This window comes from Etheostoma spectabile, unplaced genomic scaffold (genome assembly GCF_008692095.1).
Source record: "Etheostoma spectabile isolate EspeVRDwgs_2016 unplaced genomic scaffold, UIUC_Espe_1.0 scaffold00005278, whole genome shotgun sequence".
Taxonomy (NCBI): Eukaryota; Metazoa; Chordata; class Actinopteri; order Perciformes; family Percidae; genus Etheostoma; species Etheostoma spectabile.
This window is the reverse complement of record NW_022603243.1, coordinates 16,649-32,085: the sequence shown is the minus strand read 5'-3', so window position 1 is coordinate 32,085 and position 15,437 is coordinate 16,649. Positions and strand designations below refer to the sequence as shown.

The following is a 15,437-nucleotide window of genomic DNA, read 5'->3' as shown; positions in this document are numbered from 1 at the left end:
GGTTCAGTAAAACCATGAGCTGTTGTTAACAATTAATGCCTTATTTTAATATCACAGTAAAATAATCCTTATATATTTTATTCTCATTTGCAGAAATGACAAAACCCAAATGAAACCGTGCCCTTCTGCCAGGCTCCAAACAGGCTCAACAGAAAAACCTGTTTTGCCTGCCTTTTCTGCTTCCCTATAAGCAGAAGCAAAAAAAACACAGGCAAAAGTAAAAAATACCAACTGGGCCTCATCAATAAAAAAAAACAAAAATAATGGCAAGATCTTAGATGCTGCCCAGTTGTCGGTAAGTTTTCATAGTTCTCAAATTGTAAGACGTTGGCTTCCAGATAATTATATATATTGTCACAGTCGCCAGATGGGCAGGAAAATATAGGTGGGTTATAGGGGTGTATGATATGCCTACAAAATTTATTGATTACCTTATAGTGTTAGTTGTTGCAATTAATTTCACTGAAATATATATATATTGATGATTTTGTTGGGGTCTGTACTAGAGTTGGGCGGTAATACAGTATCCCGTGGGGTCTTAAAAATTGTGATGGTATCAGTTTCAATACTGTCATTAAAAAATGCAATGCACTATATAGGAGACAAGGATTAAATATTAAATATAATTTATTTAATGCCTAAAAATGCTTATGTGTGATTGTTATCATGTGACAGTGCAGAGGAGAGAGAGGGGGGGAAAGATAGCAAGTGACCTGGTCTGGAAGAAGAACAGGACTTCTGTAGTCTGGCAGCATTTGGGATGCCGCCCTAATGAGAAGGGAGAGGTATTTCAGTATCAGTGTTTGGTTTTCACTTTCTGAATGGTGGAGGCACAAGCCAACAGTTTGGTGATGCCGTCTGACCCTCACGTCTTAATTTTTAGTTAGTCACACTAATACTGTATACCACGGTAAAATAGGGAGGAGGTTTGACATTATCAAAATTTGGATACCACCCAACTCTAGTCTGTACTAAACAAATATAATTATATTATATAAATATATAAATATAATAATATTTGCCAACTTGTTTTCCTAGGCTTCAGTGTAACATGGTATTGCATAATTTCATATGGATATAACATTTTAACTTTAACAAAAAATTGCAGCTCCTAGGATTTGGATATGGCATCTGACCATATTGTAATAAAATGATGTTTCAGTTAGTTGGGCAACCCTAGGGGAGATTAAGGCCTGAACACCCAACTGCACAAGGGTCAGCAAATCAGAATGTCTGTTCTGAGTAGCTGTGTATGTCTGTGTGCATGCAGTCAGTGCATAATTGCAAAAGTTTCCTTTGATAAATGAAGATGAACAAAATGATAAACATCCACATTCACATAGACTACATTTACTTGTCAAAAGAAAAAGTGCCGGCATCAGGGCTGCTACGAACCACGATTCTTCAAAGATATTACAGCTCTAGAGATGGTGCTGTTTATTGTGACTAGAACATAAAGTCTGTACCACCATCTCCTGTGATGCTAACCAGAGGATACATATGCCTTTGTTTTTCTTGCAGGTTTTAAAATTGACAGCTCTTGGATACAAGCCAATCCTTTTTTTGGTCATCAAGACCGCAAGAGCCAGCTAAGTGGTGACATTATACATTTCTTGAGCCAACAGGGGTTGCTCAAGACATCATAGGAAAGATGAGCAAGCTCTATGAACATCTGCTGAGAAGTAAGTTGTCCTTTGTTTAAGATTAGAAAAAATGGTGCTATGACAAGACAAAGTATACTTTTTCCCCCATAGACATGTGACATTCAACCATATACTATTACTAATATCAACATACATTAACGTGCCTTAGTAAAAACTTTAAGACAGCATATTGCAGCACCACAGTGCCTCACCTTATAGAATGCAAGCATCATGTACTAGGCTAAGTCCTTACTGTACTGGCCAAGGTTAGTTAATCTTGGGGAAAATCTGAATGAGAATACTATTGAGTATGATATTAATTGGTAACCCTTGAACAACCTAAATACGTTAAGATATGCTGCTACATAAGCTGCTAAAAAAACTTTAAGTATTTTATATGTATTTTGTGTTTACTAATATTCTACCCAGTTTAATTAATATTTAACATTTAACAATTGCAGAATTATTTGCTCCTGAAGATGTTGCAGGCTCCGCAACTGCACCCATCCCAGTTGTTCCAGAGGAGAAGTCAGCAGCACCAGATGCAGATGGAGAATATGTTCTACATCTGGTGCCCGTGTCACCTTCTCACCTTCTCAGCCTCCTGCTCTCTCTTCTGCCTCCTCTCAGCCTCCTGCTCTCTCTTCAGCCTCCTTTCAGCCTCTGCTCTCTCTTCAGCCTCCTTTCAGCCTCCTGCTCTCTCTTCAGCCTCCTTTCAGCCTCCTGCTCTCTCTTCTGCCTCCTCTCAGCCTCTGCTCTCTCTTCTGCCTCCTTTCAGCCTCCTGCTCTCTCTTCTGCCTCCTTTCAGCCTCCTGCTCTCTCTTCTGCCTCCTTTCAGCCTCCTGCTCTCTCTTCTGCCTCCTCTCAGCCTCCTGCTCTCTCTTCAGCCTCCTTTCAGCCTCCTGCTCTCTCTTCTGCCTCCTCTCAGCCTCCTGCTCTCTCTTCAGCCTCCTTTCAGCCTCCTGCTCTCTCTTCTGCCTCATCTCAGCCTCCTCCACACACATCGGTCTATGATTCATCTCCCTTTATGCAGCCAGGAGCAGGTGTCACAAGACGACAACAAGCTATTAAACTTAAAATGAAAGGTATTAGCTATAGTAAATAAATTGATATAAAGCTGTCAATGTGCAAAAAGATGAGGTGACCAGAGTCTTACTTGTTATCAGAGGTTAAAGTGGGATTTGGCAAGTGGGGGAACCTTAACATCAAGTGCAGTTTGGAAAAAACATTTGTATTGATTAGTAACTTAAAACATAATTTGATATGTCAATGTAAGCTTGCTACACTTTTGCTATAGTTTTGCTAAATGGGTAGGATCACTGACCTAAAACTAATCAAGTCTAATACAAACCTCATATATTGCTTTGTTTTATTTGTCATTTTTCAGAATGCAGAAAACACCGTCTACAAAAGATATTCCCTTATGAATGCATCGTTGATAGAAGACTTGTTAATGTAAGTACTTTCCCCATTGTTACTTCTGCTCTTTATGCCTTGGTGCAGTCAATAACAACATCAGGAGAAATCTTGCCTCTACCTGCATCCATCTGCATATAAAGGAAGCCACAATATCACAAACACAGCCGCTGATGATATTTGGAGCCAGAGCCTGCGCAGATCAGGGTTGAGCTTTAGGACCAAGGTCTTGCATATATACCTGACCAACTCAATCACTAGCAGACCTCATCTGTTATAAGGTGAAACACCCTTTCTGTAGCATTCAAAATTACAGAAACCATCTTTGAGAGAAAATGTATGACTTTGATGTCTTTTATGTGTACTTTGATGTTTGGCCCATGTTCCATCTGCTAACATGAGCTATTTTCATATGAACTCAATGTCCTGGAAATCCAGTACAAACATGGCCCAGAGTTTTACTTGCACGCGTGTAGCACACAACAGGACATTGTACAGGACACATACATTTCACCCAGTTAATGTCCAGACATTGTAATGTGGGAATGCAGCTATGAAGGGAGTGTGATTTATGAACTATGGACATTTAGTGCTATGTGTTACACACTTCCACCAGAAATGTAATTCTTTACCATATGGACCCCGACTGATAGTGTTTCAGTATACTCGAAAACAAAGATGTATACTGTAGCGCATACTTCAATACATTTCAGGAAAATGATTAATAATTTGACATATTGAATTATGCTATAGAAGACAACTGTGCTTTTTCAGAAATGTCCTTAAAAAGTTATTACAACCATTACTTCCTTCTTAACTAATTCTAACTTTTGTCTGTCATTTGTTTTAGGGAAAAGAAGAAGTCAAAATAAAGTGGACACCTTGCTCAACATGGTAGGTCCTTTAAACTAGTGTCTTGGACTGGAAACATGTTTATATAGTGACAATACTGTAGTTACAACATCATTATGAATTTGTACATTTGTTAAAGCATGTTCTCAGAAAGACTTTTGTTGTTTATATTGTGGAATTCTGTAAATGTAGCATGAAATTAAGACAGAGGACATGTTCCACGTCACAGCTGAGGTTATTCTTTTAACTTTTATTTTGTGTTTTGTCTTTAATTTACGGACAGTGGCAAAGTGTGGGACGACACCTGGGAGCCAGCCAAAGACTATTCATAGAAGAAGCAGTGTTCCTTGTCCTGTGGAAGCTCCAACTTTGTATAATATCAATCTTGTTTTAAGGAACAGTTTTTATGTGACCTTGACTCAGAACGCATCAATAAAACCATTCAACACTGTTGTAAAACATTGCAAACTGAATTGCATCAAACATAATAATAACTAACGATAAAATCAATAGCTCATTTAAACAAAGCGCACAGGAAATGAAAGAGTACATGTGCTTTGGTTTTGATTATGGTCACTAGACAATTCCTGCATTGACCAGGTAAGTAGATGTAGGTAGAGAATACTAGGCCTTGTCCTGAGAGGAATCTAGCGCACAATATATAAATGCATCACATGCAGAGCAGGGTCAGTGCACAGCAGGTTGGCAGGAATGAACATCTGTAGGGATAGGGCCTTTGGATCAGATGGTAAGACCAGTTCCTCCTGCAACTCAGTATCACAGCAGTTCTTGAAATGCACACTTAATTAAATATATTGTTTTGTGTACAGAGGCCTGTTTATCTGTTTTTTTTCTTAATATCTGCACGTTTTTTAAACTAATGTATTTCAAGATGAAGCATCTTTTGTGGCAACAGCACGGTTCTTTCTGCCAGTCAGGCTGCAGCAGAGAAGCTGTATACAAATTTGCAATTATTAGTATTTTAGCCCAATAACCAATGTTTCAATCAACATTTATTCACAGGTGCTATTGCCATGGAAGCTGGATTGCTTTGTTGTTAATTGCTATTTTTAAAACGCTACATCTATCAACATTTATTTCGATGTTGTCATGGTATGCATTTCTTAATTTTAATAATAACAATTCAGTCTTATCACCGGTGAAATTATAACGGTATGCTGTAAGACAGAAGCGGAGCAGGGCGCATTAAAAGCCGACATCCCGAATATCAGAGAATTGGACAGCTATCAGCAGGTCTTTAACGCTAGTATGGCTTCAATGTTCACATATTTAATCAGAGGTTTTGTCACTAGCAACAACACGTTTCTCAGTTTTGTTGCAGTAAGTTATGAACCGTAATATATATTTTTTTAACAATTAGGTAAGTACTTCGGAAGGGACATAGTACGTACCGCTTGATGACTAGAAAATATACTAATACATAATATTCAAAATATTGATGTTTTTGGCTAACGTTGCATTTGAGGATTCGAACAATAAAGATAATAAAATACAGTTTAATGTATTTGTCTCATGCATTGTTTGCTCGGCCGGCCTGCCGGCGGGAATCTGAAATGGAATGAAGCCCATTCACGGCAGACAGCAGAAACACAGGAGCCGAACGAGTCCAGCCACCCAGCCCTAAAGAACTACAAGTACATTGGCTTTATAACATGTTGTAGGGCTATAGTGGGAGTTGTAGTTTTTTAAACATATTGGTATATTTCTCATAAGTAGAAGTTGGCATTGTAGAATTTTGGATGCTATAACAACTGGTCCTATGTGTGTAGCCCCTACTATAACAGCTGGTCCTATGTGTGTAGCCCCTACTATAACAGCTGGTCCTGTGTGTGTAGCCCCTACTATAACAGCTGGTCCTATGTGTGTAGCCCCTACTATAACAGCTGGTCCTGTGTGTGTAGCCCCTACTATAACAGCTGGTCCTATGTGTGTAGCCCCTACTATAACAGCTGGTCCTATGTGTGTAGCCCCTACTATAACAGCTGGTCCTATGTGTGTAGCCCCTACTATAACAGCTGGTCCTATGTGTGTAGCCCCTACTATAACAGCTGGTCCTATGTGTGTAGCCCCTACTATAACAGCTGGTCCTATGTGTGTAGCCCCTACTATAACAGCTGGTCCTATGTGTGTAGCCCCTACTATAACAGCTGGTCCTATGTGTGTAGCCCCTACTATAACAGCTGGTCCTATGTGTGTAGCCCCTACTATAACAGCTGGTCCTATGTGTGTAGCCCCTACTATAACAGCTGGTCCTATGTGTGTAGCCCCTACTATAACAGCTGGTCCTGTGTGTGTAGCTCCTTCCATAACAGCTGGTCCTGTGTGTGTGTAGTCCCTTCTATAAGTCTTGAAGGAGTTCCCACAGATGCTTTGCACTTGTTGGTCTGCTGCTAGAACTCTGTGTGGTATCATCTGCTCTCTAATCTGAGCTGCTTTTAACTTTGATTTCTGAGGCTGGTGACTCAGATGAACTTATCCTCAGCAGCAGAGGTGACTCTTGGTCTTTCTTTCCTGGGGCGGTCCTCATGTGAGCCAGTTTCGTTGTAGCACTTGATGGTTTTTGCGACTGCACTTGGGTACACATTCAAAGTTTTTGCAATTTTCCGGACCAACTGCCCTTCATTTCTTAAATTAATGATGGCCACTCGTTTCTCTTCCCTTAGCTGATTGGTTCTGGCCATGATATGAATTGTAACAGTCGTCCAATAGGCTGTTGGCTGTGTATCAACCTGACTTCTGTGCAACACAACTGATGGTCCCAACTCCATTAATAAGGGGGGGACCATTTCAGGGACTACCTCATGAAGCTCATTGAGAGAACAGCAAGGGTTTGCAGCGCTATCAAAAAAGCAAAGGGGGGCTACTTTGAAGAAACTAGAATATAAGACATGTTTTCACTTATTTCCGCTTTTTTATTAAGTACATAATTCCACATGTGTTCATTCATAGTTCTGATACCTTCAGTGACAATCTACAATGGAAATAGTCCTGAAGATAAAGGAAACTCATTGGAGGACAAGGTGTGTTAAAACATTTGGCCTGTACTGTTCTTACAATTAAAAACAACAAAGAAAGTGATATGTAGCCAGACTGAAGCAAATTGCACAGCGGCTCTTTCACTCTCACTACACTGTCAGTGGCTGCTTATTGGATGAACTGCTAGAATGAAAATCACTCACTACTCACTTTAGGCCTGGGTCAAAATGGGCGGGCCCGGACCTATAATGTCATAGTGTCCTGGATGTAACTTTTGATTTGTAATGTAATCTATTCAGAAATAAATAGACTGTTCTATAATTATAATTTATTCAGTGATCTCTTAAACCTCCTATCACCAAGCCATTTCGGCCTGTCACATTGTTACTTACTGTAGACTCATTTGTCACTCTATCTGCACATTTTGCATCTCAAATTCAAAAGCACAGTTATGGCCATTGTTAGAAGAAGGAAGAGCGCCTCAATCTCTTTTCAGCAGTATAACAAAGTTATAATGGCATAAAACATTAAAAAAGTCAAAACTTAAGTTACGTTTCGTTCATAATTTATTAAAAAAACATCATGCAAAACATTTCCATAAGGGAACACATTCATATACAATACAGGGAAAAAATGAGTTTTGCCTGTACATTCAAAAATAATTATTTACATGTTTAAAACATTACAACAGTGGTGGAATGTAACTAAGTAAATTTACTCCAGTACTGTACTTCACTCGAGATGTTGAGGAACTTGTACTTTATGAGTCTTTTCTTTTTATGTCACTTTCTACTTCTACTCCGCGACATTTCAGAGAAAATATGTTACTTTTTACTCCACTACGTTAGTGTAGTCCAACTGACCCCAAATTGGCCCTAACATTTTGTTTATTTAATTTATAAAATAACAATGTGCAATGTGGTTGTACATCAGTAGCCAACATTAATTATGTCCACCTTCCATTTAGCACAGATTTTGTTTTATTCCTTTACTCCGTGTTTGTTGGCCTACCATTTTCGTTTCCCTTTACTTGTAAAAGAGTATTTTTACAGTGTGGCATTAGTACTTTTAATGAAATAAAGGATATGTATACTTCCACCACTGTTTAACACTAGGCTATGCTTAGTCTTTGTGCTGTGATTTGTAGTCTTAGATTGTTGGCGGTATTTGGGGTAGGTTTAAGATAAAATGTAATCAAATCAGGTGCAATGACATTGTAGTAGTATTTTAGTATTTTTGAAGAGTATTTACATAGCGTCAACATCGGAGTCTGAACTTTCCGAGCTAAAGTCAAATTCATCTGAACTATCTGTAGTGCAAAAAAACTGATTGTCATTTTCTGGGTTAGACAGGACATGCAGGTAGACTTTTCTTGCACGCCTTTGCAGCTCTTTCATTTGCCTCAGCCTTCTGCGGATGAGGCAAGTGACACCCTTCTTCGCATTCTCTGTGAGATGTCCTTAAAAAGGGACAAAATGTGTCACTATACAGGTAAGCAACAAGTCAAAAAAAATTAAACATGACTTTATGAAACGTGATACAAACATTTCAAATAGATGTTCACATTTACCTTGTTGGGTGTTTTCACTCTGATGGAAAGACCACTCAGACAAGACTCTGGCATGGGACTTCAGAGAATCCCAGTGCTGCTTGATCTCTTTGACAAGGATCTTCTTCTCCTCTTGAAGCCTTCGAACTGCCATGACCCTATCAAAGACTTCCTTTTTTGTGCTGAAATCAACAGCGCCTGTAACACATACGTGTGTAGATGAGAATGACCACTGCACAAACAATGTAGTTTCAGAGATCATTTCTCTCCCTCACATGCACTACTGTGGTGCCTGTAGAAAAAAATGCTTTCTCGCTTGCAGGCACACAGCTTCCAGAGTCAAACACCATTTTGGAGAGGTTAATGTCTTTTAATGAAATCTTTAACATTTCACATCCAAATAACTTGACATAGCAATAACCCACCTCGTTATTGGGATGAGTTGGTTGTTGAGAAAAGCAAAGAACAGACACAGACAGTGATTCCTTACTTTATAGATACTATAGCACGAACAGAATACATATTATGCGTACCTTCTTGTGTTATTTGCCAAGGCCAGGGATGTTCTGTGTCCAGAATATGATCCATGCAAACTGCTTGCTCGGGTGTTACAAGGCTGTTGTACTTGGCTAGCATGGTCTGCAAAGTGGTCTTTTCTTGCCTTATTTTCCGTCTAATTCTGTGTCGACATTTGTTGCTGTCTGTGAAACAAAAAATAAAAAACACTATCTGTTAACTACATAATGTAAATTACGTTGTTGGAATTACAGCAAATTCACTATCAATATTAAAGTTCATTGTAATGTGGAGAATATACTTGAATCAACAATCAACACTATCGTTTAGAACTTTATGGACTTATGGAAACATTTCAGACTTAAATGTTAAAATACCATTTGTTTTGTAGAGGCGTTGAGATCTTGTTTTTATACTTGATGTGAGGGCCTCAATCTTCTGACACAAAGCCTGTGTCGTGTCTTGGTGGTTTGTTTCTCCTAACAAAAAGTGAATAACACAGCACCAATATAAAAAAAGATTAAATCTTTATGTCAGACAATGTTTAGAATTATCTCACCATCTGCCCAGTCTTTCACATCTTGCACAAATTCCTCCATGTTTTTTTCTTGCAGTTGAAGCTTGGCTTTCAGAGTTTCCAGGTCCCCCAACTGGACATTTAGAGCTCTAGAAGTCTAAAATTAATTAGGTAATTATAATCTGTACAGTATATATCACAGAAACTTGAGCCATGACAATGTTTTTACACACTTTTAATCTACCTTATGGTATCTTTGGGAAAGAGAATTTGCCAGGTTTTGAAACTTCTGCTGGTTCCATCTCATGGAGAGGAGTGTAAGCATGTCATTGCGTCCTGCAAGGGCACAGAGATTTGTTCTGCAAGAATATCCTTTTAATTAAATGTAATTTCTTCTATAAATAAAAGGTACAATTATATGGTACCTGCTTTTGACATGTGCTTTGTAGTGACCGCTATTCTGGAGAGAAACGCATTACACTGCTCTACTTCCTCCCCTAATGTCGAACCAGCCCCATCTTGGTTGGCTCCACTCCATTTTACCTGGACAGAGGGACACAAACTGAATATCAAGGGCATTCAGTAAAAACAACCAAATACATTCAGCAAGTCCCAAAAGCCCCCTTGAATTCAACTAAAGCCTAATCAAAATTCAAACTGACACAATATGCAAGAAAAAAAAAAACATTCTGTACATACACAAACACAGAAATACTACTGTGTTACTGTGGTATATAATTGTTATTTCTTATCACTTTTGGGGATTTTATGTCATTGTATAAGAATATTGTGCACTACACCAACCTCACATTTGAAGTCATGGGCTTTAGCATGCAAAACCGACAGGAAGGGCCTCATGTTTTGAAGAGACTGGAGCTCTGGACAGTCCAAACAAACTCTCTGTAGGTAGGGCCAGTATTTACATGCAACATCCATACAGAAGAAGGTTATGTCGTGCTTGGGCGCAAGCTGGTTCTGTAAGAACATGGGGTATGCATATATTTCACCCCTAAACATATTAAGGGCAGACAGCAAGACACCGTGCCTGCAAACTGCCAGCTCCAGTCCTTCCTCATCCACCTTACTCCTAGATCTGCAGGAAGTCTCTCGGGCTGCCAACCACTCCCCACCACAAATGCCTTTTCCAGTGACCTACATTGTAGAATATCATAATTGACAAATGATCTTGTCAACAGTCATTGTAGAGAACAATTCTAAATAATATTTTGTGGGCAAGAAACAAATTAGCATTAATGGCTTTTTTTTTAAATTCAAGTATACAGGTAGATATCACAATACATGACAATATTGATAGACTATGACTTATTATGTCATTGACTTTAAATATTCAGATAGAAGTGCAATTACATGTTTGGTTTTGGTGTGTACTTGGTCCACAAATCTGGTCACATCTTCATCATTAGCAATGAAGACACCATCAAAGATCGGCCGCTCCTCTGATCTAAAAAACAACAACAGAGTTAACATTTTAGGATATAGTGTAGTAAAAGGTTGTACAATACATAAATGTCAATTTTACCGGTCATTAATACACATGTGCTAATAAGTAAATACCGTGCTGTACTCTTGAAACGATAAAGCTTGCGGTTTCCGTCAACCGAGACGGCAAGCATTGCTGGAGTGCAGGCAGGACAGCTAAATTGCTCCTCTTTGCAAATGGCATCAACTTCATATTGAACAGCAGCCCATTCAAAAAAGCTTTTCTGAAAGCTGTCAGATGAGAGCTTTCCAGTCTATTAAAAAAACAACAGCACAAAACAATTCGAAAAAGAACTTCTAATATCAAAACATAAAAAATGTAGGATGCTGCAGAATAAAGAAAGAAATACTGACACGGCCAAAGCGAACAGTCCGCTTCTCAAGCATTCGTAGAAATGCCTGACAGGACATTCCAGGTGATGCCATCTTCATGCTCTCAAAAGTAAAAAATAAGTCTTCCTCATAAACTGTCGCAAAATTGAGGGTGGCGGGCCAGTAGCCACTTTGTATAAGGTCATCCACTTCTGCAGTCCAAGTAGCCTGGCATCCCTCGCAGCTTAGCTCTGGCATGTTGAGATCATACCGTCCTACAAAGTAACATTTACCTCCACTGTAATGTTATGACTGTCAAAGTTAGAATTCCATGTTGTATGCATCATATATAAAGCTTGGTGACTTGGCACTGATGTGCACATTTCTTTAAGATATTACATTATTGTGTCTGTTGAATATGAATCTTTTTTTTAACTGGACAAAAGGAAATCTTTCACATAATTACCATTTATTGTGACCAAAGCAACTGCCTTTCCTTGGATGACCCTCAATGCCTCTGGTGGACAGCGACAGATTTGGACAGGCATCTCAATAGGCAAAAGCCGTACTAAAAAACATTACACAAATGGGTTTGGATAATTCATCTTTAGCGACAATTAGACATACAGAATAAACACTCTCACAAAAAAGTCCATAACTTACCACAGTGTGTAACAGCATTATCCACAACGCAACTGGTTGGAGGCAATGGCTGAAAGAAACCAGCACACATAGCATCCCGGTTGTGAAGGATGTAGGTTTTGTTGTGCCGGCTGATGTCGCATTCAGCGCAGAGGAATGGACATGGTAAGCAGTCTCTGCATCTGACAGCTGCACAGTTGATCCCACATTGACTGCAGATTTTTGTTTCCACGTTCCCCTGTGCCAGCATGCTATTTACAAGGTAAGGTCTCTTTGCCCTCCATCTCTCAAAAAAGAGAGCGTTACGAGTGCTCCAATCCACAGAAGCCAGAGGAGCTCCCTGGTCAACTGCAGCTTCTTGTATCTCATCATCAGAGACACTCAAGGAGTACTGTAGATCTTGCACAAGACATTCTGTTACAATTGTAAAAATTGTAAAAGTACATAAGAATTAAAAAAAAATACAGTTTCACAATGGTTTTGCTCATCGTTTCATTTGCAAAAAAAACAGCCATACAAAAGGAAAATTCTTAATTAAGGGACAATTATACTACCATAAAACTTTTCTGGAGACTTTATTTTAACAGTTCATGTTGAATGTTATATAAATTATTACATACCAGCAGAGATGGTCTTTGAAGCAGTCTCTGAAGCAGAGTTAGGGCCATGATCAGCAGTGTTGCAGGGAGGATTAGGCGTGTGATCACCAGCTGTACAAAAAACTCACATCAACATTGATAACATTAAAAATGTCATCCTTGCACCATGGCTAGTGCCTAGGCTGGTTCACAACTGTTCATTTAGTTGCAAAATCCAACTACTGTTGGTTATCTGCATATCCAACAATATATAGACAATGGCAGCAAACACAAATGCTCGTTGTAAAAGCAAATTCAAAAATAAGTGAGCTATTATCAACTAATAAATAAACCATTTTAAACAAAGCCTTACCAAGGTTGACATCTTGTAAGAGATTATACTGCCCATCCATAACAAGATTTCTAAAAAATATTGTTCCAGCCGGCACAATGAAGCTAACTTTTATCAGCTTATTTTATAGGTTGTACCGTATTAGTATGTAGTAGTAACCTTAATGTAGGCTATCTATTTCAATTAAGATCCGAGGTGCAAACATTTGAACTGAATGTATCCCTTGATATTCAGTTTTAAATGCCTAAACACTTTTGAAAATATCATGAATGAAAAAAACAATGCTGACCTTTTTCTGACTGATTCCTGCGTGACCTTGGCCTTGCATAGAGTACATTCCCATCACTGTCTCTCTTTCTCCACCTGACTTTTGACGTGGATGTCCTAGCTGGTAGTGCTGCCTTCTCTTTCTGCAGCTCAGCAAGCAGTTCATCAGCATTTTGGAGGTCATCAGTAAGTTTTTCATCAAGCAGGTAATCGTTCAGATCTGAAAGAAAGGTTTGAACAAACACTTATTGACCTAACTAGGTCGCTGTGGGGATAATTGTGCCTATTTATTTTACTTACCAAGTTGAAAGTGTGTGCAGAGGCGTTGAGTGGAGATGCAAGAGCATTGCGGGGATGTCATCATTAAGAAGTTTGGGTTTTGTCATTTCTGCAAATGAGAATAAAATATATAAGGATTATTTTTACTGTGATATTAAAATAAGGCATTAATTGTTAACAACAGCTCATGGTTTTACTGAACCAGAAAAGTACACGGCAGCATTAAGTAACATCAGCTCTATTCATTTACTCAGAAAAACCTCTAATTTAAATCCTTTCAGTACAGAAAGAATAAAGTTGATTTGAAACACAAATAAGATACAATTTGAGCAATTGCAAAAAGCCTAATTTAAACAAAATGTCATTTATCTGTGGCTGGAATTGTAATTATTATCCTTTATAAAAAGTAATTAAATAATTCCGTAAGCCACCATGCCAACTTAGAGAAAATTATCTTAATTAGGCATAGTAAAAACTTACTATGAACTAGTAACTGATTTATTACACTGTGTGATTATAAACTTACTGACAAATATTAGACAAACTGCATTTTGTAACTGTCTAAACAACATATTTACTGTTTCTCTGCCACTACTTCACCAACACATCTGGCCAATATTTTAGTAAATCTACTGTTATGGCTAATTACATTAAGCACATGTTGAGATGGAATAAGAGAGACAATAGCAGTAGGAAAACTTATCAGGCTTTATCAAGTTCATTTTACTGTAGACAATTCAGGAATAGCACAATAGTAAAGTCAAAACAGTTAATCTGCTGTTAGAGTATTTTCAATCAAAGTTAGGGATGGCTTTTCAAAGTTAGTGCTTAGGTGCTAGGTGAGACCATGATTGTACCCGTTATGAGGTTATATGTGGCAATAAGCTAGGCATAAAGAAACACTTGATTTGCTAACAGCAGCTAACGTTACCTTACCGCTAACGTTACTGTAGGTTTCACTTGTTGGAGCTAGCTAGTATTTTTATTAACGCTTTACATCATTCATCGTCCCATTAGACTGCTAGCCTGCACGTTGAAGGGTTTGAACTACAACTTATTGAGCTAACTAGGTAGCGGTGGGGATAATTGTACTTCTGTATTTTACTTACCAAGTTGAAAACGCGTGCAGATCTGTGCGTCGAGTGGCGCGCAGTGCATAGATGCACGACCAGCGCAGGGACGTCATCATTGCTTCTTGGCTCAGCCATTGGTCGCGCCTTGATAGGTCAGCGGCAATGAAGTCAAAGCTGAAAGCGCCGCGCTCGGCGGCTATTCCGAGCGGTGCGCGACGCCAAGGATGCCGCTCCGTCTAGTTGGGCGGCACCGCTATCCACATAGGAAAACACTAAATATGCCAGCGTAGAAATAATGGCAAATGCGTTTCTTAAACATTTAAACATTTAAACCAGATTTAAATGAAGCTATGCAAAGACAAAAATAAATTAATTAATCGACTATCGACAGTGTATAATGCCTATAGCTCGTCAGTTTGACGCAATATCCGCCAAAACTTCTGGCGAAAACCTTATTTATAGAGCAACGTTAAACTAAAAAACGGCTGTTAAAAATGGAGGAGCTGTTATTTTGCCACTCTCTATGTGTTTAAATGTTATATACATATCATTTATTATGCTATTTTTTATTCCTATTGTGGGCCAGTCATCCCCGAGATCTGAAACGTCATGGTCCCCTGTCGTCTATATTTTACGAGGACGGGGCTCCATTAAAGTCTATAGGAGTTCCCTGCACGTTAAAATATTACTTCGAGGGGTGCCCATTACGTTGAAATGTTACGCCAAGGGTTCCTGACCAAGCGTCCACATGTTACGACTTGGGAGTGAGAACGTGTTGCATGGTACGTGTCCATATTGGTGTTGTTTTTACAGCAGGGCTTGACACCAGCAGTTTCCCAGCAAGCCCGTTGGCTGCACCTGATTGGACGAACGTGTCACGTGCGTCTGTTTGCTGCAGGGTTTTCAAAACAGACCATAATGGTTGTTTGGAATACGATCTCTAA

At 38.9% G+C, this 15,437-nt stretch overlaps 1 protein-coding gene and 1 long non-coding RNA gene across 4 annotated transcripts; one reads left to right on the top strand and one right to left on the bottom strand.

The window, feature by feature from the left end:
* The first annotated feature begins 2,478 nt into the window (after positions 1 to 2,478).
* On the top strand, positions 2,479 to 4,257 carry LOC116677567 (uncharacterized). The gene is made up of 3 exons (XR_004329023.1): positions 2,479 to 2,728; positions 3,031 to 3,098; positions 4,195 to 4,257. It is a non-coding gene; the product is annotated as an uncharacterized LOC116677567 (long non-coding RNA).
* Positions 4,258 to 7,374: 3,117 nt separating this feature from the next.
* LOC116677568 (uncharacterized) lies at positions 7,375 to 15,200 on the bottom strand. 3 transcript variants are annotated; one of them, XM_032507959.1, is made up of 17 exons: positions 14,530 to 15,198; positions 13,442 to 13,529; positions 13,164 to 13,361; positions 12,565 to 12,654; positions 11,966 to 12,358; positions 11,769 to 11,870; positions 11,345 to 11,577; positions 11,066 to 11,244; positions 10,859 to 10,952; positions 10,295 to 10,642; positions 9,916 to 10,033; positions 9,735 to 9,826; positions 9,533 to 9,647; positions 9,351 to 9,452; positions 8,991 to 9,158; positions 8,479 to 8,655; positions 7,376 to 8,367 (listed from the first exon to the last, which is right to left on the bottom strand). In XM_032507959.1, exons 2-17 carry the CDS (start codon positions 13,503 to 13,505, stop codon positions 8,156 to 8,158), a joined length of 2,685 nt encoding a protein of 894 aa, XP_032363850.1. In that variant the 5' UTR covers positions 13,506 to 13,529; positions 14,530 to 15,198; the 3' UTR covers positions 7,376 to 8,155. The 3 variants fall into 3 exon arrangements, with proteins under 3 accessions (XP_032363852.1, XP_032363850.1, XP_032363851.1); XM_032507961.1 differs by lacking the exon at positions 9,351 to 9,452 and having other exon boundaries at positions 7,375 to 8,367; positions 14,530 to 15,200; XM_032507960.1 differs by lacking the exon at positions 14,530 to 15,198 and having other exon boundaries at positions 13,442 to 13,716.
* Positions 15,201 to 15,437: the final 237 nt, after the last annotated feature.

Excerpts from the sequence above, each read along its gene's own strand:
- LOC116677568 (XM_032507959.1), bottom strand. The coding sequence starts at position 13,505 with ATGATGACATCCCCGCAATGCTCTTGCATCTCCACTCAACGCCTCTGC. Across the intron at positions 9,648-9,734 it reads TTTCCCAAAGATACCATAAG|ACTTCTAGAGCTCTAAATGT; the intron begins GTAGATTAAAAG and ends AATTAATTTTAG. Across the intron at positions 8,368-8,478 it reads GAGTGAAAACACCCAACAAG|GACATCTCACAGAGAATGCG; the intron begins GTAAATGTGAAC and ends TCCCTTTTTAAG.